The sequence below is a fragment of the Bemisia tabaci genome, chromosome 4, assembly GCF_918797505.1.
Source record: "Bemisia tabaci chromosome 4, PGI_BMITA_v3".
Taxonomy (NCBI): Eukaryota; Metazoa; Arthropoda; class Insecta; order Hemiptera; family Aleyrodidae; genus Bemisia; species Bemisia tabaci.
Window position 1 is genome coordinate 9253104 of NC_092796.1, and position 21687 is coordinate 9274790.

The window sequence follows — 21687 nt, forward strand, 5'->3', positions numbered from 1 at the left end:
ACGGGGATGGAGATGGAAAATTGGAAACATAACATAACCCTAAAATTATTCGAAAATATTGACATTTGGCAGATCGACATTCCAATTTCCATACTGATACGAAATAGTGCTATTATTTTTATTATATGTCTTTCAGTCTTCCCTTAGATTTTAAATTCCTCCTTCTCTTCATCATGGTTTAAATTTCAACTCTCCTTAGTTTGCACTCTGTGTATTAATTGGACACTGCTGGTGATGTGACACTTTCTTCTCATTTGGTCTTATCTCACCTGTATGTAAGTAACTACCAATCTTTGGACCATGATCCATATTATAGGATGAAGTACAGTCTACAGGTAGTTAGAGTTCCAATAGATGAAAAATAAACGGAAAAATTCGATTATTCTCTGATTTGTACCCTCTTTCCATCATTGTCGCAGCAGGAACTTTCGTCAACATAAGTGAGATTTGATGATACACCCAGAGTTTTACGTAGGTGTGTATTGATTCTTGCTGATGATATTCGAGCAACTTCGGAGTACATATCGTCACCTTCCAACCAAAGTATCACAAGCGCAATGGAACATTTAAAAAACTTCTGCCGCCATTTTACTTTTTTACTGAGAAACTGTTGGTTGAATCTGTTTGAAAATTTTACTGAATTTTATTGAGAGCACAATGAAAATTCAGCGGAATTTTTAGACAGCTTCGTTGAACAATTTCTCTGTAAAAAATTAAAATGGCGGCGATAGTTTTAAATGTTGCATGGCGCTTGTGATACTTTGGCCGGAAAGTGAATATATCTTTGAAGCTTTTGGAATAAGTGATCTTATTGCTAAGAGCAATTCGTGCTAAGCAAGGTGCACCATTAAAGTCATCTGATCATCAGAAGTTTGTGATGGAAAGTTTTCAAAATCAAATGGTTAACGTTCATTTACTCAGTAAAATTATATCTGATTCACAATATACCGTATTCATTCAGGTACTCTCTTATCATGTCCTCCTGTAATTCTTCAATGTGCCTGGGCTCCTATGAATTCAGTTATCTTGTCATTCATTATTTCTAAACATCAATGAGTAAGAAGAGAAGCTGGAAAATTACAGGAGAACATCACAGCATCATCAGCATTTACCTTAATGTATTCAGTTTCCTGTAGATGGCAAATTACTTGATACAGGCCCAACTCAGCAGTAGGCATGTTATTTTCATTATTTTTCATTGCGAACTCCCATTGAGTAGATGGCTTCAATAGTGTACCTTTTCAAGGTTGTCAATAATTTGTATGATGAACTAGGAGGCCTTTACTTTTACTTACTTATCTGCTACTATCCATCGTTCAGGATTGAGACTTTTCTTTTCTGAAATTTCGTTTCCTCTTCTTTTTAAGGCCAGGAAGGAGAGAATTCCTCTCCATATCAAGTTCATTACCTAGGAAATAACTATCCTATATGTTTTCTAAAAGAATGCAGTCATTCACTATCAAAGCAAATGGTACCCGAAGCTGATCAAAAAAAATACTATTTTATAAAATTGGAAGGAATGTTTTATTAGACTGAATTTTTGAATAAAGGTAAGTAAGTCATAATAGGAACGTATAATGCTACTTGTTCCCTCCGGACAGGCAATTGAGCCTTGGGATTAAATATTTGTTTTGTCTTACCAAAAATATCATTAGTACTTCTCCTAGTTTTTAAAAATTGTCTTCAAAGAAAGAGGGAACTCAGTCTGTTTTCAAATTCGGGTCTTGTCTACTGTAATCTGTCGATCATGAGATGGAGCATTTTTCGCTCAGTTATGTCGTAGATCAAGCAAATAACGGAAGATCATAAAAGAATGCATTTAAATTTTTACAAGCTTTTATGACTTCTCTGACAAGTAATTGACTATTTTTTATTTTCAACAGACTCGCATCATAAAAAGGAAACAAACATGGCGAACAACGGATCTTACAGCAATGAAAAGACCGGTAGTCTTGATGTTGATTATGGAGTTGATCCGGCAACAGGTGGATTTTTCAATTCAGACTTCAAAAAGTATGTTAATCTTCTTATTCAATTATTACTCACTCTAAGCTCTCCGACTCCCTCAATTTTAATTTCTATTAAAGCTTTAATTAGACTCACTGAGACAATAAATATGATCTCTACAGCTGTTAGCAAACAATATCCACATTAGCCTGTTATTTTCAAAATTTTGAATCATGACTATCACTAAAAGAGCAGGGAGTGCCTTTTGGTTCACCGATTGACATTGTGCTTTTAATATTCATTTCACAAGATTTTACTGACATTTATGTAACCTGTATTTTAATATTATTTGTTTGTTTATTTATTTTTTAGGCATGATGATCTCAAACAAATGCTTGACACAAACAAAGACCATGTAAAACTCGAGGCCATGAAAAGGATTATTGGAGTAAGAAAATCATTATTTTCTATCATCTAATTTTTTCAAGGGAATTAAGAACTTTTCCGGGGAGTATGACCTTTCTTTTAAGTGATTTTTGTTTGGATCACATGCGAGCATATACCACTGTAAAATTTTGCTGAAAAAATAATATCTTCTTATCCTATGGAAACCTCATAACCTTTTGAATCAATGTTATCCATCATTTCTCACCATTCCTCTAGCTGGAAATAGCCTTATTAATAGCACCAGAATTTTCCACCTTCCACTCTAGTTCCATCTGAGCTTTGTTGTACTCATTTTCCTCCCCCTTTGACTTCTAGAGTTTTAATATTTATCAGTAGTAAGTTCATCAGCCACCAATTTGAGTTTCGTTATTGTATTCAAGAGGGGAAAAGATCATTAAGTGGTCTCTCAGCCTTTGACAAGGATGACCCAGAATCAAAAGCAGGCACTTGCATTCTGTTTTCCAGCAGAAAGGAGACTGACCAATTACTGAACTATGGCCACTAGGAACCATATTAGCCGCATATTTTATTCTTAAGTGCACTGAAACACATCTGCTGAGAAAGCATCTGAGTATTTTTGAGATAAATTTCTCAAAACCTATTAGCTTATCAGGCTGAAACTTGCTAACATCAAAACCATGGCATGAAAATGTTAATTAGTTGTAACCTCACAAAACCATCCAAAATTTCGAGGACTTCAGACTTGAAATGGTATTATCGCACTCATTAACATATCTAGTTTTGACCAATCCAAGACACTTGTGTGTGCTCTAGATCACCCTACCTGCGATTACCATGAGCCCCAATATGCCTTGTTTTTTTTTTTTATTTTTACATCATGGAATTCAAATTAATCAAAAATAAAAATCGAGAAATATTGTCAAAGATGCAAGAATTTTGTCCTGTGGGTTAATGGGTTTCAGCACTGCTCTACCTTTAGAACTGGTAACAAAGTAGTGGAATCAAAACTCTAATGTGCACCTTTTAATTTCATATCATTTTTTATTTTTCTAGATGATTGCCAAAGGTCGAGATGCATCAGACCTGTTTCCAGCTGTGGTCAAGAATGTGGTTTCAAAAAATATTGAGGTCAAAAAACTAGTTTATGTATATCTTGTACGGTATGCTGAAGAACAACAAGATTTAGCTTTACTGTCAATTTCTACATTCCAAAGAGCTTTAAAAGTAAGAAATAATAAATCTGCTAAACTTACCATTTTTCTTTTGCAATTTTTGCTTATTAGATTAAGTATTTGGACTAAATTTTGCAATATTTTCTAATTCTAGCTCACCCCTAGTATCACTTATCTGCATAAGGAAACTAATGACATAAATGCTGTCTATGAGCCAGAAATCATGGGTCTCAATTGCAAAATGAAGCCCATGTGTGCCTCTTGTCAATATAAGTTTTTAGGTTTGGAAAGCGAGTTAGGTTAGGTTAATATACCATATTACCAATAGGTACCAAATTGGTACCAATAGGTACCAAATTGGTACCAATAGGTACCAAAAATATTTAAGGTGAAATATGCCATTAGTATATGAGGGTTTGCTGGGGAGTCATAAAGTAATGAGAGGAACTTCATCAGTCTCTGAAAATGATCTGTTGAAATTTACTGTCAATGACAAGTTTTGACTGACAACTTTAAATTTCTATAAAATAATTGCATGAAACATTAAGTAGAATGAATTCTCCTTTCTTTGTAAATTTTTACTCGGTTGTAAAGTTCCTAATAGTGATTAAAATGTATTTCAGCCGACTCCGATTTAATAGATACAGCTTTGCAGAAATCCAATTTGCTTTCCAGATTTTAAAAGAATATTTTTTAATACCTATTTTTTATTATTTTTTTATTTATGGTAAGGCGTCTAGCGAACGAGAAAGTCAGTAGGATGTGACGTGTTACGGCGTTTAGACCGAAACCCGAACACGAGACGAAGATGAACAAAAAGAAAAAGAGGAAATAGCAACACCGAGCAAGGTGATGCTGGGGACGGTGAAAACACTAAGAACACTTAATTCAGGAAATTAAGGGTTTGATGATAACTGCAACTTCACATACATAGAAAATAGAAAGGGACAGGGAAAACGTACCCTGGCCAAAGGCCAGGGCTTTCAAACTTAACCTTTAAACTTACATTTTCGCGGACGCAACGTGCTCCTACGACTTGAGCTGAACTAGACTAAAAATCATGGCCGCCTTCCTCTCAGCAGCCGGCGTCACCGTTGCCTTCACCGATTGGCGGAAGTGACGTCAGCTCAGCAGAGAGGAAGGTAGCGGGACTTTTAAAAATACTAAGCGACTATTTCTCATTGTAATACTACAGATGGAAGGAGTCAATGCATTAAAGTCCCTCTACTCATCATATTGCCGTGTCGTTGCAAAGAATTAATTCCAATTAACCTTTTTTGTTCGATCATTATTTTAACCTAGGATCCAAACCAGCTTATCAGAGCAAGTGCCTTGAGAGTTTTATCTAGTATTCGAGTTTCTGTGATAGTGCCCATTGTCATGTTAGCAATCAAAGACTCAGCCTCTGATTTATCGGCTTATGTTCGAAAAACAGCTGCTCATGCTATTCCAAAATTATACAGGTTAGTGTTTACTTTTAATCACCATGACTTTTACTTTCTCGCCTCCTTGGGGATAGTGGAATAATTCTTGATCATTTACGCTTTATCTAAGTATGTACACTGGTTTCAATTCAGCTACATAGAGTGCATGAAATAGCATGGAGGGTTAGTTTGCAATTTTATTGAACTAATTTTTTGTAAAACAGCTCCTCAGATTTTTGGCAAAGCCATATTGTCAGGATAAAGTAACTTGATTGAGCCCTGTTGCGTTTTGGTGCCATGGTCGGAAAAACTGACTAAATATTCCTTTACGCCAGGATTTCTTGCATATCAAAATGTTGGTTTTCATGAGAAAAATGCCCCTAAAAAATACGAATCATGTTTCTCCTCTACTTTGAATATTGTAGTAATAAAAATTGACAAAAGAACTCTGAAAAGTGTCTCATTTTTTCCACAATTTACCTTCTTTAAGGTAATTTTCTACCCACAAAAATGTATTTTTTGCCCTTGTTCCCAAAAAAATGCGTCGTAAATGTTCTCTCCTTGGATTTTCCTTTTCAGGCATCCTAAGTTCATCAAAGCTATGAGGGTTTCATCCCCAAAAATTATGCTGTGAGGCAATTCGTTGCACAATCAGGTCATGTAATCACTATGTTTAAATCATTTTTTTTTAAATTTTGGTCTCAGGTTTAAAACTGTTTGTAAAAATTGATTGCACCTGTCCGAAAGAAAAACATTTACTCTATTTTGCATGGCAATTTTGATTGCGATATATATAAAAAATATAAAAATGTCATTGCCTCAGAAGAATGAGCGAAATTATAAGAATTTGTATAATTTTTCTGTTTAATTATTGTTACATTGTTGTTCTCTGCTACAGCCTGGATCCCGAGCAAAAAGACGAATTGGTGCTTTTAATAGATAAATTGCTTGCAGATAAGACAACGCTTGTTGTAGGCTCAGCAGTTATGGCATTTGAGGAGGTAAGAAGGATGAAATGGATGTATTTCTGCCATAAGGAACTATATGCATTATGACGTGAGCCCTGTTATGTGCATATTCTAATGGGTGTCAGTGCTCATGTCCTAGTGCACATAGTTCCATTTGGCAGAAATACGTCCAAATAAGGGTATGAAATTCATGGAAGAGATTCGTAGGCAACCCATCCCTCTTGTGCATTACACACTTAACTTTCAAAAGTACATGTGTTACTATGTTTCTGTTAGCACACGACTGTGGAATTTTCTTTATTACTTTAGTAAAACTATGTTGAATGTTTATCTACTTAATTTTTAGAATAGAAATAAGTGCTCATTCATAGAGCCTCTTGAAGGGAGCATCAAAATTATATACACATAAAAATCATTTTTTATTTAATTAGGTATTGCTCCATAAGAACATGTTGTTATGAAGAATAGTCATCAGAAATTTGTTGCTGTAAAATTGTACCATCTTTAAAGCTGATGGAGTGCATGAAGAGCGCCTAGTAATGATTTTAATTTTCACAATAATAGAATCCACACCAAATAAATTTACCCACTTTTATACTTAGACGGAATATCTGCCTTCTTGATCCTTGTATTTTCTCTCAGTTCCAAAGTGAAGATGGATGATCTTTTGTCCCTCTCCAAAAGTTGTATGACTTATCTGGAAGTGGCTCTATTTGAAATGTATTGTGGCTTAATCTGCTCAATGTGTGATAAGCTTGTCGAGTTAAATTCTAACTGAAAAAAAAACACTAAGAAGTGGCGGGAACTGTATGTAACAAATTCTGTTACATATATTCTATCACATTCTGTTAAATTCTAAATTAAGTCCCTTTTGGAGGCAGAAAGCGTAATAAGATACATTTTTTGTTTCAGGTGTGTCCCGAGAGAATTGACCTCATTCATAAAAATTATCGTAAACTGTGCAATTTACTCCTAGACATAGATGAATGGGGACAAGTAGTTATTGTAAATATGCTTACTCGTTATGCAAGAACTCAGTTTTTGGATCCCAACAGAGGTGTAAGTAATCAAATTTTTTGTTCTTTTTTTTTCTGATTGTAAGCTTTCAAAATTTTGTTGCTCACTGGTTTCCTCTCAATTTCTTTCATTTGATGTAAATGTATATTTTTTCTTAAGGAAAGTCCTGAAAGAGAGAAAATACTCTGAAAATCGAATTTTTCAGTTTTCTGCTAAATGCATTTTAAAAGTTCCGAAAAGTCTCTTTCGATTTCTTAACTCAGACATACCACTTTACACCACTCATCAAGTTCAAAACAGAATTTTACATAAACTCAGAAGTCTTTAAATATAGACTTGTAAATGTCTTTAAATGTATGTCTTGTGATGTATAACATCTTGAAATGGGACTTTCGTCTACTGATGCTAAATTTCCAGTAAAGCAATGTTTATTAAGTTTGGTCCAAAGCTTGAATTTAATAATTTAATGGAATATTTTCTAGCCAGGAATGGACAGTCATTCTCATCGATCCATCAATAAAAAATTGATGGAAAGATTTTTTTTTTTTTACCGTATGGATTTCCCGCCCTATGTATATGTTACGGTCAATGTTAGGGAATGGGGAAGCGTATGTCATTGGCCGGCCAATGTTGACCGTGGCCGGGTTTGGCCGAAGATGTCATTGGTTGGCCAATGACGTCAATGGCCAGCGATTTTGAGAAATGTTTTCTTAACAATAAAACCGTCACATATTGACCGGCCAATGTACTGTTTGGCCGAGGGGTGACGGCCAATGTTGGATCTGTTATCATTTATCAATTGAACGTGAGAGAGTTGAGTGACCAAGCGGCAACCGCGTCACTAAGGCGTGCACCAACAAATAAGGTAAATTAAAACTCAACGTTGCCTCTTGAAATAATTATTACAGCTGTGGGTTAAAAAAAAAAAAAACAAAAAAAATGCTCCAATTTTTAAAGTAGAAAGAAATGTAAAATAAATAAAAAAAAACCTTCTAAAAAATAAATCAAACAGCTGTAGTAATTACACATTCACTCATTTGTTTCCTCTCATGTGGTATGTTTTCAGTTTTACGGTGTTTTATAATGTGAATGAACAATGGCCGGCAGTCATTGGCCACTGTCATCATCGGCCGGCCATTGTTCACCTTGCCGTGAAAATGTTAACGGTGACTGGGCTTTTTGGCCGATGACATGATTGGCCGGCCAATCGAATTGGCCCTAGATTTCGGCCGATGCTATCATTGGCCGGTCAGTGACAGCATCGGCCGGCCCCCTAACATTGACCGTAACATATATATTAAGGTTTTTGGTTTTTTTCAGAGGCAAGAAGTTTGAATTTTCTGAGTTTAATGTAAAGCATAAACAATGTTTTTTTTGCGAGTTGATTTTGGACATTTTCAACATTTTGTAGTTGCTTTCCATGAAATTTCAGTGAGCCATCAAATTATATGGTGTTTAAATCTAATCTAGACCTGGTCTAGTCAGCTATTATCTCATTTGATTTTTTTAGTAAAAGCGCTCAGATGGAGAAGAAACATGACCAAAATTTTTATTGAGTATAATTAGTCTTGTTTTTCCATAAAGATAGATTTAATGGAGAAAAATGGCAAATTTTTATCCACATATTTGCAATGAGCCATTAGTTTTTCATATTTAAGTATTTTGATTTGATCCTTAACAGGAAACTCTAAGGTATACGTATCCCTTTTTGAACTAATGTTCCTTAATGTTTTAACTTATTTTCTCTTGAAAATTTTTCCGCAAGCCAAGTATCAACTATCCAACTGCATCTGTTTTCAGGGCGATGTTGAAAGTAGCGAAGACTCACCATTCTATGATGACGATGATGATGAGGACGATGTAGTATCAAGCAAAAACAAAGCCAACGTCAATGGCAAGAAAAAGGAAACAATTACTCTTGATCCAGATCATCGCCTGTTATTGCGCAACACCAAACCTCTTCTTCAGAGTCGAAATGCTGCAGTAAGTTCCTTTAAGATGATGACGTGGATATTCGTTTAAGCATTTTGTTCGAAAGATTCTTTAAGTTGTTCTCTTCTAACTTGACATTTTTTATAATGATTTTATTAATTTCTTATTAATCTCATTATTCAAAATCCACCATAATAATAGTTTTATGTTTTAAGATCATTTAGTTGAATCAAGGAAAATTAGCCAAAAAATTAAAGGAAGCTCAATTACTTTACTTGAATGGTTAAGCACCAGTCAGAATTATATATGAACAAGGTTATGGAAATCACCGTAACACCAATAATAATGGTAGGAATTTGCTATGTGAATACACAACACCAATGTGTTATGAAAGATATTTATTAGATTAAAGCCAAAGCTTTTAAATTGTTACGATCATTATCAAGGCACAAAGTCCGTGCTCCCAAATTCCAATTTTTAAGCATCAAAAAGTCAGTTTGAACTTTTTCTTCACCATAAGGATCCATGCGATTTCGAAATTTCAAAAATATATTTTTCAAAGTAGGAAAAACTGCATCAATGCGTCTTGTAAGCCCCTCTTATGTGCGTCTTTAAATCATTGAATTAATTTACGCATTATTTATTCAATGTTTCAGGTTGTGATGAGTGTTGCACAGTTGTACCATCATTGTGCTCCTAGGTCCGAAGTTTCTTTAGTCGCGAAATCCTTGATACGATTACTTCGCTCTCACAGAGAAGTTCAATCAGTTGTTCTAAACTCCATAGCTGCCATTTCTGTGCATCGTAAGGTAAGGATTTTAAAGGTATTCGTTTTTAAAAGGTGGTATTGAAACAGCTAACCCAGAATGCTCATGAGTATTTCTCTGGATATCTACCCGAAAATATTAACTTAGTCAAAATAAAACAAAAATGTAATGATACAATTGATACCAATTGATACAATATACTATGTGACTCTGGGTTTTCAAAATTCATGTCATGTCCTATATTTGTTTCAGGCTATGTTTGAACCTTACCTGAAGAGTTTCTTTGTTCGGACTAGTGACCTTACTCACATAAAAATATTGAAACTAGAAGTGCTGACCAACCTAGCTTCAGAATCCAATATCTCAGTTATTCTGCGCGAGTTTCAAACATACATTTCTAGCCAAGATAAAAAATTTGTTGCAGCCGCTATTCAAGCTATAGGAAGGTTTGTTTCAGCTTATATTTTGTTATCTCCCAACTTGTTCACTCATTGAATCTAACCTTATATTATTTTACCAAGTCATTAAAATAATTTTCTCCCTGTTTTTTCATTTTTCATCTGTTGTTTTGCTAAAAAAGATGGAACAAGGTAACCATCGCCACATTAAAATAATCAAACCTCCCAATTTTAAGTGCATTTTTTCATTTAGTAATGTTAATATCACTACCAATCAGTGTCATGATTATGTGGTCTTTTTTTCTGAATGTTGATTTGATTGAAGCTCATCCACCGCTAACATTTTCTAGTGCGAAGATTAACCAAGAAAATGTTTTTCCATGTCTAATGTTATGTATGAGTTTGAAATTCCTGTTTAAGACAGTTATTTAAAATTCTTCTCCCCATGAGTTCTCAAGTTAGTATTAGTCCTTAAATCCAGTGATCTTAACTCCCTTTACTTTATTTTTCAGGTGTGCCTCTAGCATTAAAGAAGTGACAGACAGCTGTCTTACTGGTTTAGTCGCAATGTTGTCTAATAGAGATGGTTTGTACATCTAAATCTTTTCACTCAGTAGTTATATGTTGGGAATTTTGATATAATTTTAGTAATGACTAACTAACTATCAATTACTTAGAAGAAATTCAATTAAATCGTCATATTTAAGAGGGCTTTATTGAACATTTTTTCATGTGGAGCTAATTGAATCTTATTGTTTGAAAACACCTCATCTCACTTTTTCTAGACACGGCCTCTTTCATCAATCTTGTTTATCATCTGTAGTCTCTTAAATTTACAACACAGATGCATTTAGAGCGTAAAGTCATTTTCTGTTGGAGAAATTTTATTAAAATAGTTGGCTTTGATGAAAAAAGGTAAAAAAGAGAGTCTAAAGAAAAGCAAATTGTGTATTTTTAAATCACTTGATTCAAATACAATGGAATTTTTCATATTAATCTTAATCTCATTTGTAATGAATCAAAACTAAAACTTAATAAGAAGGTATAAGTAAATTGGATTAAGTGTCATCCAAAGTAGTAATGTGAGCCTTGAAACCAGATGCATGATTTTCACCGCAAGGTCCAACAAGTTGGACGTATTTCTCAGCCTTATTATGATTTAACATGGCAAAACGAGACGAGGAGATGGCAATAATCAAAGTATTTTTAGATTTGTTTACTTACTTGTACAAATTTTCACGCAGAACACTTTGAATGAAGCTGAAAGTTCAGAATCAACTGGCAACTTAGAATTCAGCATTATATGGCTCACTTTAGAACCTTTATATTCAAACTTCTTGCTTGTAGGAAGAAAATATCCCATCTATGGAAATAAAGTGATATGTTTGACAAATAATAGAGTTCCTTCCCACAGAAATCTCCTGTATTCTTGGATACATGTAACTACTTAAATTGTAAAGAATTAAGCTCGTTAAACAATAATTGTATTGCAAGTGACTTGTCCCAGTTTGAATTGGTGAGTGCCAAAAGCACCAGTTTTTACCAAGTAATCTTTTATGTATTCACTGAGTTCTGTGTACAATTTATACATATGAGAAAATAAACAAAGTACTTTTACATTTTACCTTGTCCAGTTGTCAGTTTTAAATTCTTTCAAAGTGTGAAAAGCATCTTTGAATTTTAATATTTTCCTCATAAAATTAATTCATTGCAGAGGCTGTAGTCGCTGAAAGTGTAGTGGTGATCAAAAAACTTTTGCAAACCCAGCCAAGTGCCCATGTAGATATTATCAGGCACATGGCAAAGCTGACAGACACAATAACTGTTCCTCATGCATTGGCATCCATACTTTGGCTTCTAGGAGAGTATTCGCCTCTAGTTCCCACTATTGGCCCTGATGTCTTGAGGAAAATGGCCAAGAATTTCGTCAATGAGGTAAAAACTTTGTACTATCAAATCATCAGATCTGATACTTTGGATCTGACATTGAAAACAATCCATCTACGTAAGCAAATGACTGGAACTTGGTTTCAATCGCATTTCCTCCTCTTCTGATACAAAGTATCTTCGATTCCATTCAAAAAAAAAGTTGGCATCGAAAAGGATTCTTTCATCAAGGAATATACCAAAATCCTTTAGTGCTCAATTTGACTCAAGTAGACTCCCGTTTTTCTGTATGGGAAGTGTGAATGAACGTAGAAAAAACTGCCATTTCTTACTTTTGAGCTGAACTTGGAAATTTTAATACATCCTGCGTATTCTATGTAAATTTTGAGGAAGGGACATATATCAAGTTTCTCGGTCGCTTACCCTCTTTAATGGTCCCTTCGACCCAGTTATGCTTGTGTAAGATTTTTTAATGTGTCTTGGAAACTAATGTGGAACAGTTAAGCCATTCTTTGTTAACTCATAAGTTTTGCAATGCTATTCGGATTGGAAATGTTTTATATAATTTTAAATCAAAGGTAAAAATAAATATTTAAGTAAAAAATCTTAAATTAAATCAAAAGGCAAGAAGACCCTTTAGAATTTTTCAACCAAAAAACTTGATTTATTTCTATTCGTTAAATCGGGGAGATGAAATGAACTAAAGAACTAAAACAATTAACAAAAGTACGGCTAACTGAAGAATTTATCAACTTTTATTTTTAAAACACTAAAAATTAGAATAATTTTATGTATCTCTTTATTTTTTTTATCTTGCTTATCAATATTTTGGGGATGCCGCATGCTATTTATTCATGTAGAAAAATAAAACAAATTAATTTTTTTATGGATAAAATGATTAGTGTGAATGGTAAAATTTGTTAACGATTTTCTTGTTTCATTTTTCCAGGAGGATATCGTTAAACTCCAAGTACTGAACTTAGCTGTAAAATTATACCTGACAAACCCATCTCAAACAGCATTGCTATGCCAATATGTTCTCACACTTGCCAGATACGATCAAAACTATGATATTAGGGACAGGTCCAGATTTTTGCGTCAGTTCCTCTTTCCCAACACTGAGTCGAGTCTCTCTAAACAGGCGAAAAATATATTCATGGCAACTAAACCTGCCCCATTACTGCAATCGAAATTCGTTGGTAAGTTGTTTTGATTTGACTGACATTGAATGTAGGTATGGTTTATTTTCAAGTCTTTTTTGTAATTATTATTTGATTTCATCAAGTTTTTCTTCCAACTATGATATCATAATACATTGAATTTTGTATTCAGTACCAAGGTTACTGCCAATGAATAGTGATAGCTGATATTTCTTTTCTTTAAGTAATATAAAATCGATGTTCTCAGCATTATTTTTTTGAGAAGAATTGGTATCAATGGAATTTTTTTCGCTTTAAATAATGTAATATTCTAATGTAATTTTCAAATAGTTTGATGTTTTTTTAGGATACAGATTAAATAAGTATCAGATATTATAAAATTTTAAAACAAAAATTTGGGGAACATGGCTAAAATTGTATGCATAAAAATCGAGACATTTCACTCCAAAATCAATCAAGCATATTTACTTCAGCCGGGAAATTTATCCAAAAAATGTATAGGGGTCAAATCACTTTAAAAAGGAGCCACTCACGTCACCTTTGCGAAATATCGCTTCAATTTTTTAGGGTTTTTCATTTTTCATTTCTTTTCTTTTTGGTCTCCAAAGAATATTAATCAAGTTTTTGTCTGGTTTTTGTATCATTCAGACCGAGAAGAGTTCCAAATGGGTTCTCTATCCCACTACATCAATACTCGAGCTATTGGTTATCATGATCTGCCTGATTTCCCTGAGAAGGAGCCGGATCCTTCGGTTCGGGACGTCCCGGAGGAAGAAGTTCCCCAACCGAAACCTGTGAAAAAGTCAACCAAAGAACCGAAAATCAAAGAGTCATCGTTTTACTCCGACTCAAATGATAGCTCATCTCCTGATGAAGGTAAAATTTGAATGGACACTCTTCTTTGAACTGGTACTGCGTAAGTGCCGACAAATACATTTCATTTCCTATGGCCATGAATATTTATACTCTCTAATGGATTTTTAAGGAGGAATCATGCCCTGAAAAACATCACCTGCTAGATATATTCTCTATTTTTAAGCAATTTCAAGTTTGGTACAGTTAAATCTTTGTACTCTAGTGATTGTTGTCCCAAAAAAATTCATAAAACGTTTACAGTGATATGAATTGATGAGGAAACCACCCTAAATTGAGGTGTTGCATTCAGAAAGGGTACTTATCGGTTGCGTTGTTCCAGAATCTCCCCTGCTACTTAATATTTTAGAGAGGAAATTAGTCGGTAAATTTCCTTAGATGTTTTGTTTTGAGCATTTTAAAATTGTGAAGACCTGCGTAAAAGTTTTAAGTTTTACATCAATTTGCTTTGATCAAAATGGATGAAACATTAGTGAAGATTTTAAGACACCGCAACTGAAAAATGCCTTTTCTGCACCCTGCGCTTCAACATTTCCTATTCTCTCTTTTCTAAAATATTAGTTAAAAATTCAAAATAATGAAATAATTCAAACATGAATCATAAGTCTTCAAAATGCCTGTTTTAGAATATTGTGGGAAATACGCACCAACTAATTATTTAAGCCTGAAAGTAATAATGTTTGGGGTGCAATAATATTATGAATAACTGGATCTAAGTCAGAAAACCGAAATCATTTCTTCCTTTCTTTGCTCACAGAATCTGATAGTGAATCAGGAAGTGAGGAAGAATCTAGCGAAGAAGAGAGTGGATCTGAAGAAGAAGAATCATCATCAGAAGAGGATAGTGATAAGGAACCAAAGGTAAAGATCTGATTCATTCTTTTTACCGTTTTTTATAAATTTAGAATAATTCTCCTCTCTTCATCTGTCCTCGAAATGCGGTTTTCAAATTTTCAAATTTGTTTTTAGAAAATTACAGTTTTATTTGCTAATTGCTGACACTCACTAAGGAAGTCCCCAAACCCCAAAAGTGGATCCAATCTCAAAAAAACTATTTGAGTTTTATTTAATCTGGACAGCCTTAACATGAATTGGTTCAACTCACCTGTTAGTTGCTTTTACAGACAGTAAAAGCAACCAAAAACCTGTAGCAGACCCAAAAATTTGTATCGATAACCAAATTGGTCCTGTCCCAATTAGTTCGGATAATCAGGAGTCTTCTATAAAATCATCCCACTGAGCCAATTTGACCTGCTACCTTTAATCTTTTAGATTGCCTCATCTCTAAATTTTGTCGTGAATGTAAAGCAATTTCAGAAATTTCTGCGTTTTACACTTAGTTCTCAGAATCTCGATTCATGCGAGGATTTTTTTCAATTCCTAGTATTTGGTGCTTAGTTTAATTAATGGTATGAATTCATTTGGAATCTCTTGCAGAAACCGGTGAAATCCAACAAATTGATTAAAAGCGCCACCTCAAGCAGCAGTGAAGAGTACACTGATAGCGAAGAGGAATCCGATTCAGACGAGGCTCCTCCGAAAGTCGTGAACAAGAAGAAGTCTAATGTGACCCCTACAACTGCCTCCAAGCCAAAGAGCAACGTCGATCTGTTGCTGGATTTAGATGACTTTGTCCCGAGCATGTCTACACCAGTCATGACACCGTCTCTGGGTGGATTCCTCACTCCAGTCTCAGCTTCAGTCTCGTCTCCTGCACCGCTGTTCGGGTGAGTGTCATTTTATTTACACTTCAGGTAAACTAGAAATCTTGAAAAAATTATCAACACACTAAGAAGAAGAAATGGAGACCCAAAACTGATGAGTGTGATTCATTGCAAGTAAATGAATATTTCCTTTTCCCCTCTACTAGTTGTAAAACAGAGTGCTCAAAAAATGTCCAAATTTAAGTGAGCTTATAATTCACTACTTGCAACGTGTTTGTTTCTTCTCAATGTGTTCTGCATGCCTCGAATGTTGCGGATTTTTTTTTTTTTCTGTAATCAAGATGATAATCTGCTCACATTTTTTTAAATTTTCCATGTAATACACTTTTATAACATCAAGTATTATCACAAACGACTTTCAGAGATGGCATTTGCAATTCACTCTTGAAAGAATCAGCTCAACTACATCTGAACTTCATTTTGCATTTAGGAACTCCAATTCCTGGCTCATCCTTAAAAATGCTTCTGTACATAGAAAAACTAATGATTTATACGTTGTTTGTAAACTGAGCCAGAAATTGTAGTTCAGGATTGCAAATTTTTTTCCATTTCTCATTGCATAATTTTCTCTCATGTCCAAGTTTTTTTTATCAGAAAGTTAGCATCATTCATAACATCTCAAAATTTTTAAGAATTTTCTCTACATTAGAAAGGAGAAACTCATCTTTCTTAGTAGAATGTTACATTTCGCTCTGTTAATCAAGTTAATATTTGAAAAAAGTCAGGCTACATGTGAAGTGAAGCCGATACTTACTGGGACAACCATCAAATTTGGGAGAATATCTAAAGAATGCTAAAACTTCTCAATGAAGTTAGTTTTTGTTTATTCGGAGGTAATTTTGTAATGCAAATTGTATTAATTAGCAATCTAAAGTTCTTCACGTCGTGTTGAAAATAATTCAAGTTTTTTATACTCTGAATAGCGCCCAAGTGACCACTTCATCCCACTCATCAGGAAAGTCTTTTGAACTGCTGAACAAAATTAACGGTGGCAAAAACCAGCTGAGCATTAGCGGGCGCTTCACTCGGTCCCCAAATCCTTTCTCTCCTACTATGGTCTCCATCGAGCTGACATTCACCAATCATGAGTCATCAGAGGCCCTCACAAATATCCACATCGGTGCGAAAAATTTGTCATCAGGAATGATGATCAACGATTTCACAACGATCCTAGAAATTCCACCTCTGAAGAACACTATTGGGACAATAGGAGTTGACTTCAACGACTCAATCAAACCTGTCAATTTTGATATTGTCTGGATGCATAGCGGGATGGAGCATGTGGCGAAGGTTTCATTCTCTGCACCTGTAGGTGAACTTGTCCAGCCTTTCATAATGCAAGAGTCTGTGTTTTTGTCGAAACAGAGTAATTTGCGAGGGATGAACGAGCAGACCGCCAAGTTCTCTCTCAAACCCTCATGCTCAGTATTGACGACAGTGTTAGAAGCATGTAATTTCAGTGTCGTGTCCTCGTCAGACAATGTATACCGGTTTGCAGGTCAGACAACTTCGCAGAAAGTTTTAGTTCTGTGTACTGCAATTGTTAATGAAAATAATGTAGACCTTACTGTCAATTGTAATGATGCAATCTTTGGATCAATGATGCTGACGTTTGTAAAAAATATTTTGTCTAAGTAAAAAACTTGTTATACATCTTTGCTATCATTTGTCATCATATAGTTCATCTTCTTTACCCTCCAATATTTTCCCCAGACGCCCTCAGCTAAAGCTGTATCATGAATACTAAGTACATAAATAGTAGTGAGTATCAGCGTTGTAAGTAAGTGCATCTTTCATTACCAAAAGAGGGTGTGATTAAAACTCTTCCCTTGTCTTAATTAAGGGAATAATCGAAGATGACGTACCTAAGTAAATGCTCTTCAAAAATCGAGGTTTTTGGTTTTTTACGTGATAAAGAGTTCTTATGATGACTCAAAGAAGAAAACTGCAAATGATTTTCCGCTAGACCTACAGCACTGGCATTCTTCATAGCTCTCAGTTACACCCGTTTGCAATTCAAGCGTTTTCATGCCAAGGTGCTTACTGGTCCGGAAATAGTGCTGATTTTTTTAAGGCGGTCCGAAAGCACAGAAAAAGTACGAAAATTCCCTGCAAAGGTCCGGATTTTTTTGCTACATACCACGGGTGTTTTTTAAAACAGAATGGAAAATGTACAATCCGTTGCGCAATGATTCTCACTGAAATATTTTTCCCCTCGATCGAAATTGTAAAGCCAGTCTATCCTCAGGCTATGGATGAGCCTCGAATTTCCTGGCTACGTCATTTTTCTCGCGATTTGGGCATGAATTTCGAAAATTTTCGAATTTCGTCTCTTAAAGATTTTGGAAAGGTTCTGGAAAAGAACTGTAAAATAACTCAATATTTCCCAGCCAGATTTAGTAGACACCCTATTTATGCAACACCAGAGAAATAAACAATCGGCAAAAAACAGCTAAATTAAGGAAACTTAAGTCAATAATTTAACACAAGAAAGTACAGTAGAAAATGTGTTTAAAAAGCTTAAATAGACCGAAACATATCCCAGCAACTCTTGTGGTCATAATCAACTGAAACAAAAAGTTAAAACAAGGGTATGTCCGCATAATTGTTGCACTAGCCTGTAAGAATAGTCATCCCATTTATCTTACGATTCAAATTTAATGCAACACTAGAATCCCGATGTGGAAAGTTGGCAGTTTCAAAAACGCCCTCAATTGTGCTGTGACACCTCACGCATTCCAGAGAGTACGAATAGTTGTATCATTATGCCTTAGCAATGCAATGGAGGATTCATATTAAATCTGCCCCCACAGTGGCATTCTCAGTTTTCATTAGCCGCTGTTGCAGTTTTGACCGCATAGTTTAAGTGTGCTCAAGTGAGGATTGTATTTAGCCGAAGGATAATTTTTATAGAAGAATTAAAAATAAGCAGGCTGTAAAAAATATGCCTCATGAAAAGAAACTCAAATCATCAATTTAATACAGGATGTACAATAGAAAATGTGCATAAAACGCTTAAATAGAACGGGAAAACACCTGAGAATATTACACAAGCATAATCAACTGGTGCAAAATCCATAAATAAAAAATTAAAATAAGGAGATGTGCTCAAAACTGTTGCACTGGCTCGTTAAATCAGTCATCCCATTTATCTCAATAAGTTCCGAGTTTCATACGACAGAAGAATCAAGGTATGGAAATTTGGCAGTTTTTTAAAACGCCTTCAACTGGGTGTGATACCGCACGCGTTCCGGAGAGTACGTATAGTTGTATCACTGCGCCTTAGCGATGCGATTGAAGATTGATATTGAATCCGTCCCACGCTAGCCTTCTTGGTCTCAATTTGCGGTTTTTGTAGTTTTGATTGCAGAGTTTAAGAGTGCTCAAGTGAGGATTGGATTGAACCAATACATTTTTTTTATAGATGAATAATAATAATAAAAAGAACAAGCAATAAAAAATACAACTGAATAAAAGGAACTCAAATCATCAATTAAGTGCAAGAAAGCACAGTAGAAAATGTGCATAAAAAGCTTAAATAGAACGGGAAAACACCTGAGAACATTACACAAGCATAATCAACTGGTGCAAAATCCATAAACAAAAAATTAAAATAAGATGTGCTCAAAACTGTTGCACTGACTCGTTAAATCAATCATCCCATTTATCTCAATAAGTTCCGAGTTTCATACGACAGAAGAATCAAGGTATGGAAATTTGGCAGTTTTTTAAAACGCCTTCAACTGGGTGTGATACCTCACGCGTTCCGGAGAGTACGTATAGTTGTATCACTGCGCCTTAGCGATGCGATTGAAGATTGATATTGAATCCGTCCCACGCTAGCCTTCTTGGTCTCAATTTGCGGTTTTTGTAGTTTTGATTGCAGAGTTTAAGAGTGATCAAATTAGGATTGGATTGAACCAATAGGTACCTTTTTTTATAGAAGAATAATAATAATTAAAAGAACAAGCGTTAAAAAATACAACTGAATAAAACGAATTCAAATCATCAATTAAGTGCAAGAAAGTACAGTAGAAAATGTGCATAACTTTTTTAACTGTCACTTTTTTCGTTGATTTTGACAATTTATTTCATTATTCCTTGCTTTCTCGGGAGTGTCTTTTCATTCTGTTATCTCTCTAACTGCGCCAACTTTCTACTGATTCGAGCAGAGTTGGTGGTTGAAACATACCTTCTCGTAAGCATTAAGATACGTTCTGATTTTTCTCGGCTTATTTTAGTAGGTATGTTCTTTTCTTCTCTCCTCATATATCGACGGTGAAACTACCAAACCACGTATCTCGTTTGCGGTGTTTAAAAATCTACGCTCACATTTTATTTTTCTGAAGTAGACCAAATCAATATCATTCCTTGAAATTTTCACGGAATTTTCTCCGCACAAAGAGGAAAAATCACAGAAATTTTCAAGACTGGATGTTAAGTAGTTTTTCATTTAAAAAATAAAGTATGACAGGAAGTCTGCGACGTCGCAAACCGAGATACGTGGTTTGGTAGTTTCACCGTCGATATGTTCTCCGGTAATCTTACAAGAATTTTTTCCAGAAAATATTTCCCTCTCCCAACTTCTGTATTTATATATGTACCTTTAACCCATCAATTCTCAATCATCTTTTGAACGATAATTTTTAAGAAAGCTTTTCAATTATTATTTATTACAATGGGCCAGTTGCGCTGGTAACAGAATCGTCTTTTGATGCTTAATTCTTGTATGTATGTATGAGCCGCTTTTACGGCGCGCTAGGGCGCTCTGCGACGCCTATTCTCCACAGGAATCTGTCATGGTAGAGATCCTCCGGAAGGTGGCATCTCTCCATCTCTTCATGGATGCCCTCTACCCACCGTTTGGCTGGACGCCCTCTCCGTCGCCTACCTGGGGGGACCCACTCCAACACCTTCTTCGGCAACCTGGTATCAGCCATTCTCTGCACATGCCCATACCATACCAATTGCTTGGTCATGATATCGTGCACAATCGTCCCCTCAACGCCCATTATCTCTCGGACACGTTCATTCCTGACACGTTCTCTCCTCGAGATTCCAGCCGATCGTCGCCAGAAATCCATCTCGGTCGCCTTGAGCATTTCTTGGGTCCGCTTCTTCAACTGCCACACTTCACTGCCATAGGTGATAATAGGCTTGACAACCGAGTTATAAATCCTCTTCTTGTTGTCTTTGGAAATCCTTTGGTCCCAAAGGATCCCATTAAGCATGGCGATGGCTTTCCTTCCTAGAAGATTACGGTCCCGAATGGCCTGATCCAGCTTCCCATCCGAAGTCAGGTTCACCCCCAGGTACTTGTATTGTTCGCAACTTTCTATATGTTGACCATCCTCCAGGACTATGCTTTGCTGAGCACCTCCGACTGACATCTTTTTTGTCTTACGGACACTAACCTCGAGGCCCCATTTGCGGTACTCCTCCACCAACTTCCGGGTCATATACTCCGCGTCATCGTGATCTTGACTTATGACTACCTGGTCGTCAGCAAAGCATAGCGTGAACAGTGTTTCTTGGTCATTTAGAGGGACGCCCATGCCGGCACACTTTCTTTTCCATTCCTTCAGAACGTGCTCTAGATATATCTTAAACAGCGTCGGTGACAGACAACATCCCTGCTTAAGCCCCTTGGTGACAAAAAAACCGTCTGAAAGCCTTCCTTGGCACTTAATTCTAGCAAAAGCCCCCCGATAAAACTGCTTGACTGCCCCAATAAGTCCTTTACTAAAACCAGTTTCTTCTAGGACTTCCCAGAGTTTCACAAGAGGAATACTATCATAAGCCTTTTCAATATCCAAAAACACTAAATGAAGCTCCTGGCCAACAATTCTCTTCTTTTCGGTTAACTGGGTAACACAGAACAGATGATCAGCGGTAGACCGACCAGCCCTAAAACCTGCTTGCTCCTCCGCCTCGAACGGGGTCCACTCCTCTTCGATCTTCGCTTTCAACACTTTTCCATAAATTTTACTTATCGTTCCTGTCACCGCTA

General features: G+C 35.5%; 1 protein-coding gene across 2 annotated transcripts; it reads left to right on the forward strand.

Annotated features, from left to right (window-relative positions):
* The first annotated feature begins 44 nt into the window (after nt 1–44).
* On the forward strand, nt 45–17342 carry rb (adaptor related protein complex 3 subunit ruby). Of its 2 annotated transcripts, none has more exons than XM_019045212.2 (17): nt 45–275; nt 1884–2013; nt 2320–2395; nt 3409–3579; nt 4830–4990; nt 5850–5952; nt 6832–6978; nt 8737–8919; nt 9525–9677; nt 9888–10081; nt 10546–10619; nt 11748–11968; nt 12870–13119; nt 13729–13956; nt 14711–14814; nt 15391–15680; nt 16601–17342. In XM_019045212.2, the coding sequence occupies exons 2-17, from the start codon at nt 1910–1912 to the stop codon at nt 17313–17315; spliced, it is 3174 nt and encodes a 1057-aa protein (XP_018900757.2). In that variant the 5' UTR covers nt 45–275; nt 1884–1909; the 3' UTR covers nt 17316–17342. The 2 variants fall into 2 exon arrangements, with proteins under 2 accessions (XP_018900757.2, XP_018900756.2); XM_019045211.2 differs by lacking the exon at nt 45–275 and adding an exon at nt 307–475.
* Nucleotides 17343–21687: the final 4345 nt, after the last annotated feature.